The sequence below is a fragment of the Etheostoma cragini genome, chromosome 14, assembly GCF_013103735.1.
Source record: "Etheostoma cragini isolate CJK2018 chromosome 14, CSU_Ecrag_1.0, whole genome shotgun sequence".
Taxonomy (NCBI): domain Eukaryota; kingdom Metazoa; phylum Chordata; class Actinopteri; order Perciformes; family Percidae; genus Etheostoma; species Etheostoma cragini.
Window position 1 is genome coordinate 12,315,688 of NC_048420.1, and position 20,198 is coordinate 12,335,885.

Here is a 20,198-nt window from a genome sequence, read left to right on the forward strand (position 1 = left end):
GAAAAAGGCTGCAATGAAACAAAGAGTGAAAAATTTAAAGGGGTCTGAATACTTTCCGTACCCACTGTATACATGCACAACCAAATGCCCCTCAGACCTATATGTGTGTGTGTGTGTTTTATGTGATTTTGGGGGCGTTGAATAGGGCCAGCTCTGCATTTTGCCTCTGATTCAGGAGCTATAAACAGCTGCCTGCGCCACATAGCTAACTAACCTCAACGAGACACAACGAGCTTTCCTCTACCGCACGCATAACCCGGGGCCAAAAACGTCTGTATGTTGCCCTCAATTTCCCTCCACCACTGCATTTTGTTCCCATTCGTTATAAAAGGAAACTGTAAGATGACAACCATATACCACAGGATTTGAGGATTGAACGCAAGCCTGGTTTTTGGCAACATATGAAGCACGGCCACTGTAAGACATGCGATGCTGGTTGGAATAATTTTTAAAACAATCTGGGAGCTTTGGAATATTAAATTATGTATATCGGTTCAAAAGGAGATGTGGAAAACATAACATTAAAGGACAAAAAAAAGCAGCGGGTAATGTCATGTTCTGACAAAGGGAACACAGGTGCGTTGCAACATTTGCAGTGATTCAGGTAGGAACCTGATCTAACGCTGACATCAGGCTTTGCTCTATACATTTGATCTTGAACGCTATAGCTGCTCTGTCAGTGTGTCTGTATGTGTGTCAGCTCGTTTTACAGCTAGGCTGGATTTTATAGGAGAACTTACAATTATGTGGTTTTACAGATATTAACATTCTGCAGGAGCTAAATTGTTCCAGATTTAAATTACAACAACGTGTAATTACACTGCAGCAACCTGACAACACACACACACAAACACACACACACACACACACACACACACACACACACACACACACACACACACACACAGTGCTGGTGGTACATGTGTGTGATCAAAGGGGATATTTTTTGGGTTGATTTTCTGACTGGTCAGATATCTCCTTCAGGGCTAGCTGGGCAGATAGAGAGCTTCATTGTGATTGACTTCAAATACATTCCTCAGAAACCCGAGCGGCTGCACAATCCCTGGCGCCCGCGCACACACACGCACACACACACATTTTAAGTTCCTGATACAGTAGACGCAATGCACCTCTGCTTGGGAGAAATAATCGTTAATTGTTCTTTTTAATATGTGAGATTTTATCGGAGCGAATGTTCTCGACTGCTGCAGCATCTCAGACCTCTCAAAACTGTGAAGAATCATTTGAATACTCCCTCTGCCTTCTGGCAGCATCTGTGAGTCCCACTCCTCTAGCAGGCCCTCCATTTATTGCGTCCACCGTGTTGAAAGAGAAGAGGGAACAGAAATACAAGAACAAACATTGAGGTTACGTCGATTGTATTCTTTTGCCATACCACACTGTTCACTTAGGAAGGGAATAAATCAACTTCAACTGAAGTGGCATTACAGATATTATGGGGGGGAAAAAAGATAAATTACGCTCTAACCTCAGCATGCCACAGTGCATACAGGTTGTATAAGCCTGTGAGCAGTTTCCCTAAAGAGAGATTGTCTTCTACACAGTAATGTATAAAAGAAATTTTCCAAGTTCTAATGTTGTGTTGTGTTCTGTTATCTTTCTCTTTTTATTTTAAAATCTATCTTGAACTCAGGAACATATACATATATTTATCTCATCAAATATGATTTGGGGAAACAGGAAACAAGCTAAACCAGCCTGTTGCACAAAATCTCAGTTGATCTTAAGCTTTTTGATCCAATAAAATCTGAAAGATTTGATTTAAATTTCCTGCATGACTATAACTAGTCAACATACTTTGTTCCACTAGGAAATACGTCACATTCTGAAGATAATGCTCTAACTTCTGTTTCACTTTGACTTTAATCATTGTTGGGATCAGGAAAGAAAAGAAGAAGAATTAGCGAGATAAAAAAAAATAATAAAGTATTTTATTTCTTTCCAAATCCATTAAGCATCTTGCAACTCCTTGGATTTATCTTGTGACCCACTGGAGGGGTCATGTTAACAGCCTCTGGACCAGAAGAATGTCAATAGCTGCGCTTCAGGAGTTCAGCCAGTTTAGACAGGCATTGAAGATGTTTTGTAATCATATGTTCAATAGACTGTCAAATCATGTTGATGACAAGCCATCATTTTCATTAATGATGTGTATTTCAGGCCCTGTCTGTGTCTAGCTACTCTACAGCGCTGGTCTGGTAATGCAAGACGAGTGTCGAGTTTGCTCATATATTTGTTCCATTACATGTGCAGAGCCACATCCCTGAACTAAATGCGTATCATTGAATGGCTTAAACTTTGCTGACTGACTATCCTGACTGAACTAAAGTGGTGGATGTCAAACGTGTACTTGAACACATCATGACAGTTCTCAATAATAAGTTTAAAAAATAATAATAATAATCATCTGGCAGAAATATGAGACTCAGATCAGCTGTAAAGTGAGGTAAAGTGATCTTTATGTACCACATTTCTAAACCTTCCTGCAGTTTAATTCACTGTAGGTGGAGTGCCCACGCTTCATAAAGCAGCTGCTGATTCACGGCCTTCCCTGTGTCTGCTCCTCTCCAGAGCAGACCTTCACCAATTAGAGGTGGAGAGCTTGCGCCATGCTGCTACCAGAGAAAAGTGGAACGTTGATACCTCTTTATCTGTAAACGGTCAGACAGCTTGGCACATGCGCTTCAACTACTCGCACACTTACAGGAAAAAACAACAGGCTGTTTACGGTTGGTTTCTTCCACGCCCGTTTTTCTTTCCAGAGTGGATCCCAAGACCTTTAAGTAGTGACCTCTAATCTACCTTCATCTTATGCTTTTTTGCCTCGTCTCACTCTCTGGCCCTGTTCTTCGTCTCCTACCAGCTGGGCAGGTTGGACAGCAGCCAGCCTGGACGCTTACAGACTTAAAAGGAAGACAAGGAAATGTGAGAGAGCAATAGAGGGCAGGCAGTGTGTGTGCGTGTGTGTGTGAGTAGGTTACCAGGGGATGGCCTGGTTAAGACACCTGCCACCTTCAGCAGAGATTAGCACAAAAGCCACTTCACTGTCACGGTGCTCACATGACACCTTATAGCACACACACACACAGAGACGGTTGGATGTCAAGACAGTATCTTGTAGCGGTGATGTCAGGTTAACATTCAAACTGTTAACACCTGCACGCTACAGGTTCAAAGAAAACCTGTCTGAGTCCACCTAGGTGACTTCAAATCCTAAACTACGCTGCTTTATTCATGGAAAAATAATGAGCCAATGGGCCCAAGGGCACATGCACATTTAGGGGCCCCTTCTCACCTGAGCACAAGCTTAAGCCCCACCTTCCAAACTAAAGGAAAACGTAGTAGTGCAGATGTAGCCCATGATGTGTGCCTCCGAATCCCAAAGCTCAGTGTTAAGGCTTTAAAGGAAGAATGCATGAATTCTTTACGCAATAAATAATATAATAAAAGTCCTCCACCGGGGGGTCAAAAACATTCAGCAGCCATTGGAAGGACCTCCTTACTCTAATAAATAAATATACTATCATAGTTTAACTGTCAGTGTACCCCAGGCCTTATTTTTTCAGCAGTAAAACCAGAAAAAAAAACTGAATTAAAAAAGAGCTTTTTAAGTTACATTATAATTTATTGTGCAGAAATTCTTTGCAGTTAACAGCTGCAGCGGGGGGTCGTAAGCAGGCACCACTGTGTGTTTGCAAGAAGGAACCCACTGAACAATTGTTTTACTGCTGCAAGATGGGAAGTGGTTTTGGGGGACTTAAGACTAGCTGGGGATTAATACAAAACTTGTTAGATGTCAGTGTTCAGACCTATTTGGGTCGTTATACAAAAATAATGTTTAATATGTACTGCTGCTTAAACCGTCTTAAAATAGGTAATCATCTAAAACTGCTATTCAACTAAAAAAGATCCTTGTAGACATGCTGCTGTAAGTAGCGCTGAGTGGGAAGGTAGACACATTGATTTAGTCCCCTGCCGAACACATTTCTGATCTTTTCCGGCACGTTTGTCCCAGTTTTTCACACAAGTGCTTCCTGTGACCAATGAATCTGAACCACCGAGCAAACCTGTAAACATGCTCATGTACAGAGCCAGGAAATGAGCGAAACACTTTTTGCTCAATCCACTATTTTTAGTCTGTTCTGCCGATCAAAATTCCTGATAGCGCTACTGTGGCTGAACCAAATTGCTGCCATGATGGCCGTATTCATTGCCCTTACTAAACCTGTGGGAGGATAGCATTACATTGGCTCTAGTTTGTTATTCTAACCCGCTCTGGCCCTAAAACTGCCTCAGTGCAGCATCAAACCGCATCTGAGAAGCATCCAAGCACTAATATTATCTTTCTAATATTATCTTTCTCCACTGAGTTATGGGGACAAAGATGATCTAAGTGATAAATGCAAAGTGGAAAGTCACGCATTAGCTAAACATGGTGTATGGAGTGAATGGCTTGGTCAGAGAGCTGCAGGGCCAGAACAGGTGCACAGTGGAGAAAAAAAAATCATCCATCTGGAAAAAGCAATTAAAGTCCATTTTCATGCAGTAGACTTTTAATATTTATCTCATATATCTGTTATAGATTCAAATCCATTCTTGAAAATGTCCAGTGTTCCTTCACCAGAGCGTGGTATTATTTTAAATCAGTCCAAAGCTTTTGCATTTGCTTCATTGTTGGCTAAACAAGTGATCCTCATTAAGTGGAGGGCGGCCTGTCCTACCTTTTTTTTTATATAAAATTGATTATGGTGGCCATTGTGAGTCTTAAACTTGAGCAACCACGGTTCACATTAAATAAATCGCTTGCAAAATAGAATAGAATAGAATCAACAAACTCAATGATGAAAACATCATTGAGTTTGTGGAGAATCTGTCCTTTAGCAACTTGACTGCTAATGTCTTTCACAAGCAGACATTTTGACCTCTTGCCAAATACATGTTCATTTTCTGTTCTATTTTTCAGTAAAACCCTTATTGGAAGTGGCAGAGTCTGCCATTCCCGCTCGGAATTCAAATCGCCAACCTACACAATAGTGATTCACAGGAAACAAAGTATGCATGTAAACCTGTGCTATGTTATCTTATCTCATTGGTATCAGCCTCACTTTCTTCCAGCCATATCAAAGCTGTATTATGTTACAGCTAATGCATCTGGAAAACACTGCCGCTGCCTCACATTAAACGTCGCAAAACAGGGTGGCTTCATTGTGAAGGAGCAACAGGATACAGTGTATTCCAAGGTGAAGGCAGATTGCGATTGTTCATCATAAAAGCGTAATTTAGGGGATTCTTTTCACCATTTAATCAGATTGCGGTTGTGACAATAATTGACAGACTTCTTTCTTGAAAGTGTGTTTGGCTGCACTGGTAAACAGATAAGCAGCTGCTCTTCTGTTGTAGGTCTGACTAAGTAGCTGCTCAAGGTATTAGCTTGCTGTAGTATTAAACTGCACTTTCCGTCACGTTGCCCCAGTAACTACAGGTAAAGCCAAATTAACTCCAACTAAAATCTTAACATAGACAACTTTAAAACAGATACTGTAACGTAATGAATGTCCCTTGGATGCAGAGTGTGTTTAACCTGTACAGTTGAACCAGTGTTAGGGTTGGGCCGACATTAGTCAAACATCGTTTGCAGTGGCGCTAATGGCATTAATTGTATATGCTTAAAAAGTAATAATTCTGATACATCTTCTGGATAATGCAACTCCAAATGAAGGTGGAAACTAAGGCTGTCACTTTTTCCAAAATCAAGTTCAAACACTGTTGTAATTGAATATTTCCTCTGGAGAACACACAATTACAAACACTTTTTTTTAAAGTCTATGGAATGCTTTTCTGAAATATTGTCACAATTAATAAAAAACACAGACATCCTTTTGTAATGATGGATATAGCTCCTGCAGCGGGTTTTGTGCCATGTGATTTGACCAGTTTGGATGCCCCCCCAACAACGATATCATCGTCAATCATAATGTGTCACTGTGGACATTGTCATTTGCCAATTCGGTAGATCGGACATCACCCAACCTTAATCCGTATCACTGACAAGACAAGCAGCTGACTCAGAAACTTGCCGCAAGCTCAATAGAGGTCCCATGACACATCAGATGGCCTGAAACCATGTAATGGACTAGAGCTCTGAGACCGACGCACACAGACACACACACACACACACACACACACGCTGAAGATTTACTCATATCTTGGCCAAGTATAGGTGAGCAGTACAATGGGAAGAGGGGTGATACAGAGGGAGGAGCGAGGGAGAGAGATGTCTATCTGTATGTAGGACCCAGCTGTTGCACTAATCTGACAATCCAACAGGATTAAAGACCACATCTCAAGGCTAGCTCACACACACAGATACATACGCAAAAACGCAGACACACACATAACGCCTCTATGTGTAGAATCCTCGACCATTATATATGACCTTATGAAACATGGATCTCCAAGTGTGTGTATGTCACTGTTTTGCTGCCAAAAATGCCTTGAGTTTCTGACACAACTGCTGCTCCCACACTCCACAGTAGGCCGCAGTGTATTTGTGTGCTTATGAGGGTGGGTGTGTTGTCCGTGGTGTTCATGCAATGCCTGTGTGTGTGTGTGTGTGTGTGTGTGTGTGTGTGTGTGTGTGTATTGATGTTTGGTTGGAAAAAATGTTACAGTGAGCAGTGAATGCTGCTGGTTGGACGGTGTGTCAATGACTGTGTTTTTGTGGCTGCTTCTATGAAGTGCTGGTGAAAGAGAGGAAAAGCAGTGAGACTGAATGTTAATTTGTGTGTGTGTGTGTGATTACAGCCTGGCTCAATGGGCCCATTTCTGCAGGGCCAGTGGGAGGGCGTGGCGCCTGTGGCTGGAACTTTTCTCGTGTTTCTAAGGAACTTTTCAAAAGGGGCTCAGAAATGTGGCTGCGTGTGAGAGAGAGCACCCTGTGGACCATGATGCCTTTGTGTAGCACGGAGCCAGAGAGAGGGGCACTTAGAGTCCACTCAGAAACGGTAATCAATGGTCTGTTCTCAGCCCCAAATCGAAACACACACACACACACACACACGTTTATGAGAATCACATTTCTGCCCATATACAGTGATGTGAATCACAAGGCGGCATCATTTAATTACAGCTTGTGTAATCAGGCTAATGACAGGCATGCGACTTAACAGACCTCAAGGAAGAAGTAGCGAGGAAAAGGAGACAAATCTATGCATAAAAGCCAGAGTTTTAGAGAGGAAAAGTGGCAAATGGGGAATACTTGAGTGGAACAAGCAGGGGTGATGATGGACCTGGAAAACGAGAGAGGAGTGTTTTTGTCTTTGATGCAGAGGAGAGGAGAAAAATCCAATCAGCCCTGTGTAATTCAATCTGGAATGGAAAGATGCACCTTTGTGAGTGTGTGTGGAGAGGGCATGATGCATAGTATTATCGTGCCATACCTCCCTTTTTCTCTCTAACCCACACAGAGTAAGTAAACAAATTGCTGCTCCAGGGGCATTCCAAGTAGCTGACCTTGCTACGCTCTCTCTGCTCCTTCCAATTGGTAGACTGAAATTCACAAACTGGCAGCCAATCTTAAGCCTTGGTGCGGTTTCCAGCCAACGCTTGTAGGCCAAGACACTGTTGATGCAGCCAGATAATCAATTGATTCTTCATGTATCATGACAGCTGTTGATATCGACCACTAATTACAAAGGTTGTGAGATCTGGCGGCGGACTTGCTAAGGCGAGAGCAGCGTATGGTCTCTGTCATAATGGGCCGCACAGGCTGAATGCTTGTGACCTAATCAGATGTTTATCATAAGATACTGATTAACTCGAACAAATTGGTGTCAGAAGACTTCAACGAATCAAGTTAACATGAGAAATAAGGAAATGAGACATTTGCTTTATCCAGATTAGTTTTAATGAATGGCTCATGTGTTGTTGATGTTATTTCATAGATTGCATCATCGGATATGATTGTATAAAGCAATGGCTCCCAGAAAGTGATCAGCACCCACCAAAGGAATCACAAGATGTTTAAGACAGAAAAGACACAACAATTTTTTTTTTAGCCTGCAGTTTTGCTTTCTTCTTGAAAAATATTAGATAATATTTCAACTTCAGACCTCTTAAAATGTTCAAATGAAATAATTTGAGCAGCAAAAAATCAGCTAATGAACATATGCAACTAGTAATGAGGGGTCACATTGGAGTAATTTAACATTTTGTGAGGTATACTTCTTTACTTTGTTGCAGCTGAGCGCATCGGCTGTGCAACGCATTCTGTCTGGACATTATCCTGAAGTTGCCAGATTTGGTACCATAATGCCCGAGACAAAAACCAAAACCCTGTGCTTACCAACCATATCTGGCAACCCCCGCTGTAGCACTGGGATGAACTGTGCTACATCAATAAATAACTCTGACGTGGAACTCCCCCTCAAACCATAAATTGTCAGCTTTACAAATGCATGAAACGGGTAGGTGTAAGCAAGTAGATAATAAGGATTAATGGGCAAAATTTCGCAACTCAGATAGTGATCCTCCTGATCATCCATCAGCATCTGTTAAATCACCTCATCTAAAAAATAAACATTATAACAAGCTTCAGGTGCGAGATGGTTCATCCATCTCTGATTGTTCTTTAAGCCGTATCCCTCTGTAGGCGAGGTTGCTCACTGACTAATTAATTAAGAGGAGGATTTAAGAAACTAATGGCTGGAGAATGATTGTCTAACACATAGATTAGCTCCAGAGTGCTTGGTATAACAATTGGTGATCATTAATTCCTTGATACTATGTGCTTACTTTAAGTAAAGATCTGATTGTGGAGCTTGCACATGGCAAAGTGGTCAGTGTCAGAGTTAACCAATGGTAATGTGTAACTGGAGGACAGGGAGATGTATGGGTTATGATACGATCTTGCTCTTACAGCCCTTCTGTCTCTTCCGTCTCGGTGTAATCCTGTCCAGGTTGTTCTCTCCATTCAATCTATCTCAGCTGCCATAAGCTCTTTACAGGCCTGCCTCTACCACCAGTCTCTCTTTCTGTCTCTCTCTTTGTTGCTACCAGGACACCAATCCATCCCATCCAACTCCCTTTCCTTTTCTTTTTTTCTTCCTCGTCAGCTCCTCTGCTCTTTTGTCATTTCACTCTACCTGAAGCCAATTCCTCCCCATTCTCACGCTATTTTCTGATGAGCCAGTCATATCCTTTTACCACCTTTACATATTAACAATATCTAGTAATAATAATAATAATAATGTCTAGTCTCTCCCCTTTCTTCTCAACGTCTGCTGCATTCTGTTCTTCTATCCAATCTGGTTTCTTTTCTTTCCTTTTCTCTGCTGCACTTTAGCCACCACCCCTCCGTTAATAACACTTTTGTCTGTGATTGCCTCTGACCTCATTCCCCTTTCATTCCCTTCAAATCTCCTCTCCTTCCATCTCCACACAATTTCCAATCCCTTTCAAATCTGTCACCACACCTTTTATTCTTTGTTCATTTTTTGGGAACATTTAAGATACAATTCATGTTCAGCAATTACTAAGTTAAGTTAAATATTTCTAGTCACAAATAGGGTTGGGTATTGAACCTCAATCCTGGGCATTAGAGGAAATGAGGGGGGTACAAAGGAGGAATGACGTGCAACAACAACAAAAAGGAATCAAACTGGGGACGTTGTAATCATAGGCTACGGTACGCCTCTTAACCACTAGGCTACCATGACGCCCAAACCTCAACACTATTTTGGTACTGATAGAAATGATTTGTCTCTCACAGCAATAATAGCAGAAGGGAGGAAGAACTGTTTCACAAGAAAAGATAAGGAGAAAGAAAAGGAGAAAAGTCAGGATAAATACAACCAGTGTGTTAAGAAGAAATGCTTTTTTTTTTCTCTTTTTTCTATCTCGTTCATCATCTTGCAACTAGGTCTGCTTATTGAACCTAAATTATGCCTATTTTAGACTTTATTTTAGTACTGAAACAAACAATAGAAAGTTAAAAGGGAACAAATTTAAAAATCCAGTAATCATTTCAGTCATTTATTAAGCAAAAATGCCTAACATTTGCTCACGGCATCTTGTCAATTGAGAGGATTTTGTAAATATAACCGTTCAGTCTTGGCATTTTGAAGTTACCTTGGAGGAATAGCCATGAGCATTTTATAGACAAAACTGATCAAACTATTTAAAAAAAAAAAAAAGTTTTCTTCTGCTTCTGTTTAGACAATAATTAACATCTGAGCTTCTTTTGCAAAAAAAAAGGGGGAGAACAATATCAAATCAAAGTACCAGCTTGGTGTAGGTACTTACATTTTGTGTGTTTGAGCTAAATTTAATATGTCAAGAAAGGAATTAATGTCAAAATAAATCATGCCTTTCTTCTATCAACAACTCCGTCTCCTGCCGTCTTTAATGTTTAAGTGTTGTGTGCCCTGTCAATCTGTCATGTGTATCTGCCTCAATCATATCATGTCCTGTCGGACAAACACCATACTCAGTCCAACATTGGAAGCAATTATCATGTCACACATTTGGCTTATTAAGCAATGCACTCAAGGACACACATACACTCTAAGTGTCAGTCAGCCTTTCAACCTGGTTCTCTGCTGGCTAAGATTAGGGCTAATCCACAACTGTTGGAATGAAAGATTAAGAAGGAATCAACGGCTGCCTCAACCTTGTGTGTTGTGAAGGTGTTTATATAAAGGCCCTATGGGAAAGAGAACCTGCTGCAGCCACCAAGCAGTATAACAGAACACACACGCACACACACACACACACACACGCGCACACACACACACACACCTCATTAGCTTCAATGGCTCGTTCAAGCTACAAACGCCTTTGAAAGAGCTCTTTAAAGCACTGGGGTCCAAAGGTTTACTTGAGAAAGTCCACACACTCACACACACACACAGCGAGTTTCCGTGGCAGTATTTAATTGGATCGATGTTCTTCCCTCATGACTCGCCCATAATTGAGAGGACATGAGTAACATGTGGGAAACCTTTTGTTGCTAAGTTCCTGTTTATTAAAACAGGCTGAATAAAAAGAGCTCTGCCATGGTGGAGGAGTATGAGGGAGAGGGCTGGTGGAGGGGGGGTGTAGAGATGGATTGATGGAGAGAGGAAAAACGGTGCAGCAATGAGCTCCTGACCTCGTTCATTCCTCTGTCGGGACGTTGGGCTAAATAATTCAAACACACACATACAGTCACATGCCTTTTGCACACAGCATTTCTTGTTCGCACAAGCGGCCTCCCTGTGCTCCTTCACCGGCTCCTCTGCCTCTGTTTTAACATGTAAACAGCTAACACACACATGTAAAAACACACATCGAAATAAAATCCCGCCCCACCCTTTGTGCAACACTCAGGAAGATCTCTCTTGATTCGGAGCTCAGAGGCCGCATCTATAAATACTTACTTCCTGTGTCCATCCTGTGACCAAGTGAGCAACCGTGACCACTTCAGCACACTAACAGGATATACACATCAGTATGCAGACAAGTAGATCTCTGTCCCAGTGTGAATCTTAATACAGTTATGATGAAATGTTACTGCCAACACATAGGACCAAGTAAATGTCAAAAATAAAACTGTAATTTGTTTCTTCTGAATAATTATATTTCCGGCTTGATGAAATAAATGCATTAGAAATGGATATCTGTAAATCAAAACTGGCAAATCAAAGAGATTTGTTATCAAAGAAAAACACAATATGAAAATTGCGATTGAAATTAGAAACTGTGATACTGACGGATCAAAGATAAGATAAAAGTGATGACAAATTGGGTGACAAAACAGTTATATTTCCGAGCATGTGCATACATGCATCTTGGAAAATCTAACCGCTAACATGGCTCTAATCTACTTCATGTGCTGGCCTGAGTTAGCAACCATGAGAGACACCCCGGGAGAGATGAGAGCCGTTAGGTGAACCAAAGTACTTACACAAATGTATCACCGTACAACAAACCATTCAAATCATTTCCAACATATATCATCGCTACCATTTGATTTGACTTGACGGTATTCCAATTTTACTTGATCTTCACCTCTTACAACAGGACCTTAGAGACAATCCCCCGGGACGACGCACTCTTTTTCTTCCCCTGTGTCTTTCTTTACGAGCACTCTCTACCACCATTAAGTGCGAACAAACTTAGCAGGCTTTGAGTGGCCAAGGTGGCCAGTTTGGAAGATGGGCTCCCAGAGGAACAGTGGTAGCATTTCTAGCCAGAGGCAGTCCAACCCATATTCACCAATGACATGCAGCCAAGGAAACAAGTTCCATGAACAGTGCGAAAGCAGAAAAGATTTGGTGTCATTAGTGGCTGACTGGGGTGAAAGCTACAACCTTCTTACAAAAACAAGTGATGATTTACAAAGACAGATTATCGCAGAGCAGTACATTGTCAAAGTTAAGAGGCTGGAGGTAGAGAATGTCTTCTTTTTAAGGGTAGCTTTACGGTTTTATTTATTTAGGGATTGAAAATGTTTGGCACAATGCCACATTTATCTAGAAAACTTGAAAGCCAAAGAAGAAGATTTATTTTCTGCTAATCAAGTAACTTATCGACGTTTCATTGCAGATCCATCTCCATGACAACAAGGACAAATCTGCTGAGGAAGACCTTTTGTATAATTGAATGCTCCAGAAGAAGCTATTAAGTGGACCTTTATAAAAAACACTATTTCCAAGATCAAGAATGAACATGATTAATGTTCTGTTGACCAACTAATCAGCTAAACAAATATTTGTTCACCACTAGATTCAGTTTTCAAATTCAACCAGACTTTAAATTGAGGCGGAACATTTTTCAAGTTCAAGTTGCAAAACTGAGTAAATGTAAAGTTGCTGACAAAATGATTATCAACAAACAAACAGGCCAACAGATGGAGAGGGAGATGGAGGGAGTTGGGTGTTGGAGGTCAGATGGAGGCCAGTCTCACAGCTTTGACACTGGGTCTGATTTGGAGTACGAAGGCCGGCCTTATCCCGGCCTCAGCTTGTTCTTATCAGCAGCCTGCCAGAATACACACATTTAAGCAGTCCCATTGGACCGCAGTGAGTTTCTCTCTGCACGACCCCGCCCATCCGGTCCTTCGTTAAACTAATTACCCCATCGTTAGGGAAACGTGTGAGGAAAGAGAGAGTAGTACTACAAAGATCCAAATACCACTTGTAAACAAAATGAGTGAAAAATCATAGCGCCATCTTAACAGCGTTAATATGCTGATGAATGGCATCTGTGATTCTCACTCCGTCAAACCAAAAATCCCCCCCACACACACACACAAACACACAAATATTCAAACGCACACACACACACACACACACACACACACACACACACACACACACACACACACACACACACACACACGCCCTGTTTTTGAGGTTTACATTTATAGCGAAAGCTCTGACACATTAAAATCCCAGAATGCTTTGTGGTTCTGGGAGACGGTACGGCATTTATGCTCTTTAATTTAGAGTCCTGTAATAGCACACAAAAAAACAAGCATACACAAACACAAACACACACACACACACACACACACACACACAATGGTAAAAGTGAACAAACTGTCATCTCTCCACTTCTATAATTATGTATATATTGTAGCGGAACAGGCGGACAAGAGAGGAAGAAAGTAGGAAAAGAAAAGAGTAAGTATAAAAATCTAGAAAGAGAAAGGAAGAAGGAAGAGAGTGAAGTCAGAAAATAGAGAATGAGATATGAAAAGCACTGAGTGAAAGAAGCAACAGAGGTGACACAAAAAAACGAGGCAGAATGAAAAAGAGAAAGGAGAAAGACAGAAGGGAGGAGAGAGAAGGGCAATAAAGCTGTGACAAGCGGCAGCCATGCTGGTTGTCATGGCGACGGCCGGGGAGAGCAGGTAGAGCACGGTCTCCTGGGAATGAGCGGAGCACGCCTCCCCCACCGTCAGTTTCTCTCATTCGACATCCCTCCATCCTGGCTCTGTCTCCATATTTCCATCGCCATCCCTCTGGCCTCGCTCCATCCCCATCATCCAGATCTCATTTCCCCCCTCCCCCTCTCTCCGTCTCCATGTCCCAATATCCCCCATCTTCTCCTCCTCTTGCCTCCCACTCTTTCTTACCACTCATAGTCCAATCCTTCCCTTAGTTTCTGGGATCTACCCCTTTTTTTGTCTTCCTCTCTCGATCACTCAGCGCTCAATCTGTTTCCCTTTTTTCTTTCCCGCTCTTCCATGTCTTCCCCCTGCTATCTAGCATCCCCATCTCGCCATTATGTTAACTTTTTCCATCCTTACCTCTCTCCATTTTATTACCTCCCTCCTTCTCATTATCTTGTGGTCTGTACACCTCCCTCTTTTCCTCTCCTCTCCTCTCCCTCCATCCTCTTCTCTCTATATTCATCTAGCCCCCCTCTCCAGAGAATATGTATGTGAGTATGTCTGCACAGTGCTGCCCAATTACTGCAAGGAAGACTGTGTGTGTGTGTGTGTGTGTGTGTGTGTGTGTGTGTGTGTGTGTTTGTGTGTCTACACAAGCAGTGTTTCTAGACTGTTTTGACCTACCTAAAACACCTCCAGCGTTCTCCGTCTCCCTCTGACTCACCGAATCAACAAAACTGCTGCACACCACTGCTACTATTCACTAGCACTGCGAGTGAGTGAGAGAGTGTGTGTATGTGTGTGTGTGTGTGTGTGTGTAGATAATCAGGACTTTCATGTTAACTTGCATCCATGCATATATGAGAGCAAGCATGCCGGCACTTGTTTATGTTACTGGTCATAATGGAAGAAGAGCCAAGTTTCTGGATGCATTCAGGCTATAACTGCATTCTTTCTAATTCGTTGGATGACTTGAACGCTTCCCACAGGGTGAGTTTAGTGTTGCACAATGTTGCACAGCCAAATGATTGAAGATAACAGGTGCTTTCTAAACTGGGACTGGAAGTACAAGAAAGTACAACAACAAAGTTCTAGTACACTTTTTTTGACTACTCTCTAATATTTGCTTTTTTGCGAGTCCTACCTCCGTAGTGAGAAGAAAATTCTTCCAAACGTTTTGGTGGGGGGAGGGAGGGGGATGCTTGGTATATATATATATCTCCTTTTTTTTTTTTTTAACTGAGTTTAATGTCTTCACATTACTGTATGTTCTCATGGCTCCACGATATAGTGCCTGAGAGTAAATATTGAATTTAAAATTCCACTGGCGGCCAATGGAGAGAGGCCAAAACCGGAGTAATGATCTTCTTGCACTTTGTCTTTAGCAGAAGACAGGCTTCTGCAAACAACCTACAGCACCATGGCAGGCGTGAATATAACAAATTACGATAATGTAGTCTATAAAAAGCATGGATTAATTACCAAGCATGTTCAAAAGACAAAATATGTCTGAAACCTGAAAATATAAGTATGCAGATTGACGTTAGATGTTAAAGGTCCCAGGTCTTTTGAGATCCCTTGGGGACAATAATGACGGCCGCTGGTCTATCCTCACTCAAATTGATAGTTTTCTATACAGTCCTGAGCTTTCAGAGCTTTCATTGTTCTTTAAGCTCAAAAGGGAGGACACACAGAAATAACCGCTAGAGTGAAGTCAGGTTTCTCCCTCCCCACATGCCACTATCAGTCTAATAGTAAATGGGAAATTCTATTCATCCAAATTGAATCAGACTCTGAAACTAATTTCAGTCAAATGCGGCGTATCTGCCACACCGGTCCTTCCCATGTGATAAGAAATTGCTTTCAGATATGGGTTAGCAGCATGTGTACACATCCAACACACACACCCCAAAGGGAGGAGATGGGTAGATGAAAGAGGGGAAGAGATGTTTTAGCTCCCTGAAGGCTTTCATTATTCTCTCTTTCTCTGTCCACATTCAACTCAAGACGTCAGCCCACTGAACGCAGCTCCGGATATGAACTTCGATCCTTTTGATTTCCTCTATGCACTGGAAGGTGAACCCCATACTATCACCCATCCTTTTACACACACACACCTTAAAATACCTTCTCCACACCAGGAGTAGTTTCTACCTGCCAGCTTGTGTGTGTGTGTGTGTGTGTGTGTGAGGGGACCTTGTCCACCATGAGTGTGAGCAGGACTCACTTCCTGTTTCAAATTGCGTCTCACATTCCACACTCTCCCTCAATTTGCCTCACTCAAGCTATTTTTTTCCTCTTTCTTGCTCTTTCTCTCTCTCTCTTCATCTCTCTATGGGGGGCTTTGTCAGCTATCGGAGGCACAAAACACTGATTCATTCCATGAGTTAACCATGATCCTAAAGAACGCTTTTCCGCCACACACACACACACACACACACACACACAAACTTTTCAAGGAGCGAAAGCTGGCAAGAATATGTTTTTGGCAGGGAAGATTCACTATTTTCAAGCCCACACACAGACAGATGGACAGTGAACGTTCTCATGAAGGCAGATGGGTGCACGCACACGTGCGCTCGCACACACACACACACACACACACACACATACACAGACACACAATCTGTGTGACACCATAGATGTCTGAGGGAAAATCTGGCTCCCATGTGAAATATATCACCCGGATATGATGTCACAACTCTGATAACAGGAAATACCCACAGAGACATGACACCAGGGATCACTCATCAGACAAAACATACACAAACATAAGAGTCAGCTGGTTCAAGCCAAGAGCATCTAAAGAAAGATCTTGTCAGCAAATTCATGTGACTGTGGGTCATGTGTGCGTTCAAGGCCTGGGTTACTTCTGGTGCGTCTTGCAATTATTAGACTGCTGACATGTGCGAGTGTGTTTATGTATGTGTGTGTATTACCAATTCAAGCACCACCTGGATCCATCTGTTCACTCCTAACAGTGTATATTTAAGTGTGTATGTGTAGCCTATATATGTGACACACCTGTCTCCATCTGTACACTTAAAGACAGATTGGGTGGGCACAAAGAGACTTCAGGATGTTGAAAATCTAAATATTTTGTCCAAGCGAAGAAATACATGCAAGGTTGAGCCTAAGGTAGCTTACACTCCATGGCAATTGGTTTTGATAATGTAATTATTTCTTTGTTAGGGAATTTACACGACGGTTCAGAATTTGTAGGTCCTTTTGTGGCTGTCTTTTGTCAAAATCTAGTTTAAAAAGCCTTACTGTTTTGGTTTATTGTGCGCACACGTAACATATTCTTAAATAAAGTTATGTGGTTTTTGTTGTGGTTGAAAAAGTAGATCTTAAATTATCATTACAGCAAAGTAATAGGCCTACTTAATCTGGCCATGAATGAAGTGTAAAAAAGGGGATAAAACATCAAGCAGTGAGACTACCATACACCTACAGTTGAGCACCAGTAACACAGGGATACTATCAGTAGATGCTTAGGGATGTTTTCTTCTAAATTTAGGCTACATTCAAAAGTAGATCTGCATTTTGACAAGTTTTGGTTCTTGCTTCCTTTTCTCTCAATGAGCTTCCGCCCTCCTCTTCCTCCTCCATCTGCGCTTCCTCATAGGATAAATCTGGATTAATCGGTAGGCTAAGGGAAGGTGTGGGCGTGCTATGGGAGGGTGCGTGAAGCTCGGGGTGGATGGTTCCCGAGAGGTGTGTGTGTTGGGGGGGGGGGGGGGGGGGGGGGGGGGGGGGGGGTCGCGCATTCCTACTCAGTTTACCTCTTCGCTATTCGCCTACCGATGACATCATTCCATCCAAGGCTTCGTTCGCGCACCGCATCGCCGTTAACGTCCCCGTTACCCCACCCACTTTTCATCACCAAACACAAGCTGCCGCACACACACCTCCGGTTATAACGGGAGGATCCCCCTGGTTGGCTTTTGGCAGCCGGACAATTAGGCCGCCGTCGTTAGGCAGCACCTTACAGGTTGGAGATCAAACATCCAACCCCCAACTCTTTCTCACACACGTCCTACAGTGTTCCCCGGTAATAAATTCGTTAAAGCCGCAGTATGACTGGAGTCCCCCAAGTTAACGACAGGATGTGAGCTGGTGACACAGACACCACATACCGAGGCACCGCACAAAACCCCTAATCAAGCTCAATTAGAGATTAGCCGCTAATTACCGACACACAACTGCAAGCGCACACACCTCCTAACTCGAGGGGACACAGGCCACAATAAACCCCGACACTGAGACACAAAAACTGGCGTATGCGTGTGTGTGTGTGTGTGTGTGTGTGAGATATCGGGGGGTGCACGAGAGTCGCCAACCCCCCTAGCGGGAGTCACGGACGTCCAATAAGGGCTGATAAGTAGCATAACCTAGGTCGAGTCCAGGATTTTACCGATCACTGTCTCACTGATAATAGCTCACCACGCACGCGCACACACACACACACACACACACAGGCTACTGTGTGCACAAGAGCTGCCCGCTTAACAAAGGATCTGAGGCTTGTGCTTACCGTGGCGGTATGAGCAAGCAGCGCTGTGAGCGCCAATAGCCAAGGCAGCTTCATCATCGGGGTGCGCGGGCACAGCCTCCCGGTGCCGCCGCCGCTGCCTTCACGGGTCGGGGAGATGGGGGGGAAACAAAAGCTACTGCTGCTTGCAGTCGGTGTCTCGGTAGTCTCAGTCTGTCCAACGTCAGAGCGCGCAGCCCGTCCGCGCGACCATCCGTTTTTCTAGTCGGTCTTTTTAATCCAAGGCTTCACGTGCTGCTGCTGCTGCTCCAGGTAGCCTAACCCGTAGGTTTAAGCAAGGAGATTTCTTCGAGTCCTCTTCTCTGTCTGTCTCTCCGAGTTTTTGTGCTCGAAACCTGATAGATTTACTACCGGGAGGTCTCTTTCTCTCGCTTACACAGACTCTCTCTACCCCTCTCTCTCTCTGTGCACACACACACACACACACACAGGCTCTCTCTCTCTCCTCCCCCTCTCCGTTGAGGGCAGGATGTTCCGTATGGTGACGCTGCTTGGCCTGGGAGCATAGATAATATACAGTCTATGCCTGGGAGTCTGGCAGGAGGGGTGTGTGTGTGTGTGAGAGAGAGAGAGAGAGAGAGAGAGAGAAAGAGAAAGAGCATATATGGCCTACATGTGTGTGTTATGAGAAACACTTGGAGGATCTCCGCTAGCAAGGGCGAGGATGCCCCCTGCAGCTCGTTCAGGCACCCACTGGCCAGCAGCTCTTTAAACACACACACACACACGGCATGTACAGCTGCTCCCAGGTTGTGCCATTTGCTTCTCCCTCTGATGGTTCCGGTTGGCTGAACGCCATTATTACACGCCTTTACAGGTCAGCTGCGGTCCTTCTCTCTTTGCCTGAGTTACGTTCAAGACGTTTTGAAAAAAGAAAAAAAAAAACTCCCCGATGAGCTCACACCTGTGCCTACGTAACAAGAATGAATATTTATGCGCGCTACGCAGTGTGGCTTACTTGTGTCGCCTAGCAACCGTGTAGTTTAGCCAATCTGAAATTGAAAAGGGTGCAAAATGTGAACCAAAACCTAACATGATTGACACGTTAGCTAGTTCAAAGCCTATGAGTTCAACAACTACCCAACAACGGCTTTATAAATTGAGCACAATCGTCACCAAAATGATCTTGACTCAAGGCTAGAATCGGACCTTGCAAAACTGTTTGCCTGTCAAACAGCTAAATGTTTTCTGCGATGTCATAGCAACAAAACACCAGTAAAATCAGTGGCGGAAGAAAAAGCCTTTGTGATCAGTCTGGTGCCTATTTGGACCCCTGTTGTTAACTCAAATGTATTTAGGAATATGCATCATCCACATGACAAGTACACAAAATAAGTTAAAACTAGGACCCACTTTAAGGTTATATTATCCCAAACAGCTTTACAATTAACGTAATTACCACAAACCAACAGCCAATATGGCTTTTGGGGCGACTGTGAGTCACGGCCCAAGGGTAGTGGCCCATTTTTAGCCTTTTCGTAATCCATAAAACAGCCCAAAGCCTACCACCGCCTACGTTTATAGAAACTTTCAGGTGGTTTTAGATCACTGCTGGGTTAATTATAATCCGCTTTAAGAAACAAACAAAGCCATGGGATTACTGCCACCATCATCACACCCAACCTGCCTTTTTTTTTTTTCTAAGTTAACTTCCTGGCTGTTTCCGCCAATGATCCAAACAAAAGTTGGACAAGTAAAGGCTGGGTTATTATTTTGTCCTCTCTAACTCATGCTGCGTACAGGTTT

The 20,198-nt window shown here is 42.9% G+C and overlaps 1 protein-coding gene across 2 annotated transcripts in view; it reads right to left on the reverse strand.

Moving 5' to 3' along the window:
* sdc3 (syndecan 3) overlaps positions 1 to 18,963 on the reverse strand; it is a 30,118-nt gene extending 11,155 nt beyond the window's left edge. The window contains exon 1 of one of the 2 annotated variants that reach the window (XM_034892178.1): positions 18,435 to 18,963. In XM_034892178.1, the coding sequence (XP_034748069.1) occupies positions 18,435 to 18,491 (57 nt within the window). In that variant the 5' untranslated portion in view covers positions 18,492 to 18,963. The remainder of the gene's footprint in view (positions 1 to 18,434) is intronic. The other variant, XM_034892179.1, reaches the window with a different exon arrangement.
* Positions 18,964 to 20,198: the final 1,235 nt, after the last annotated feature.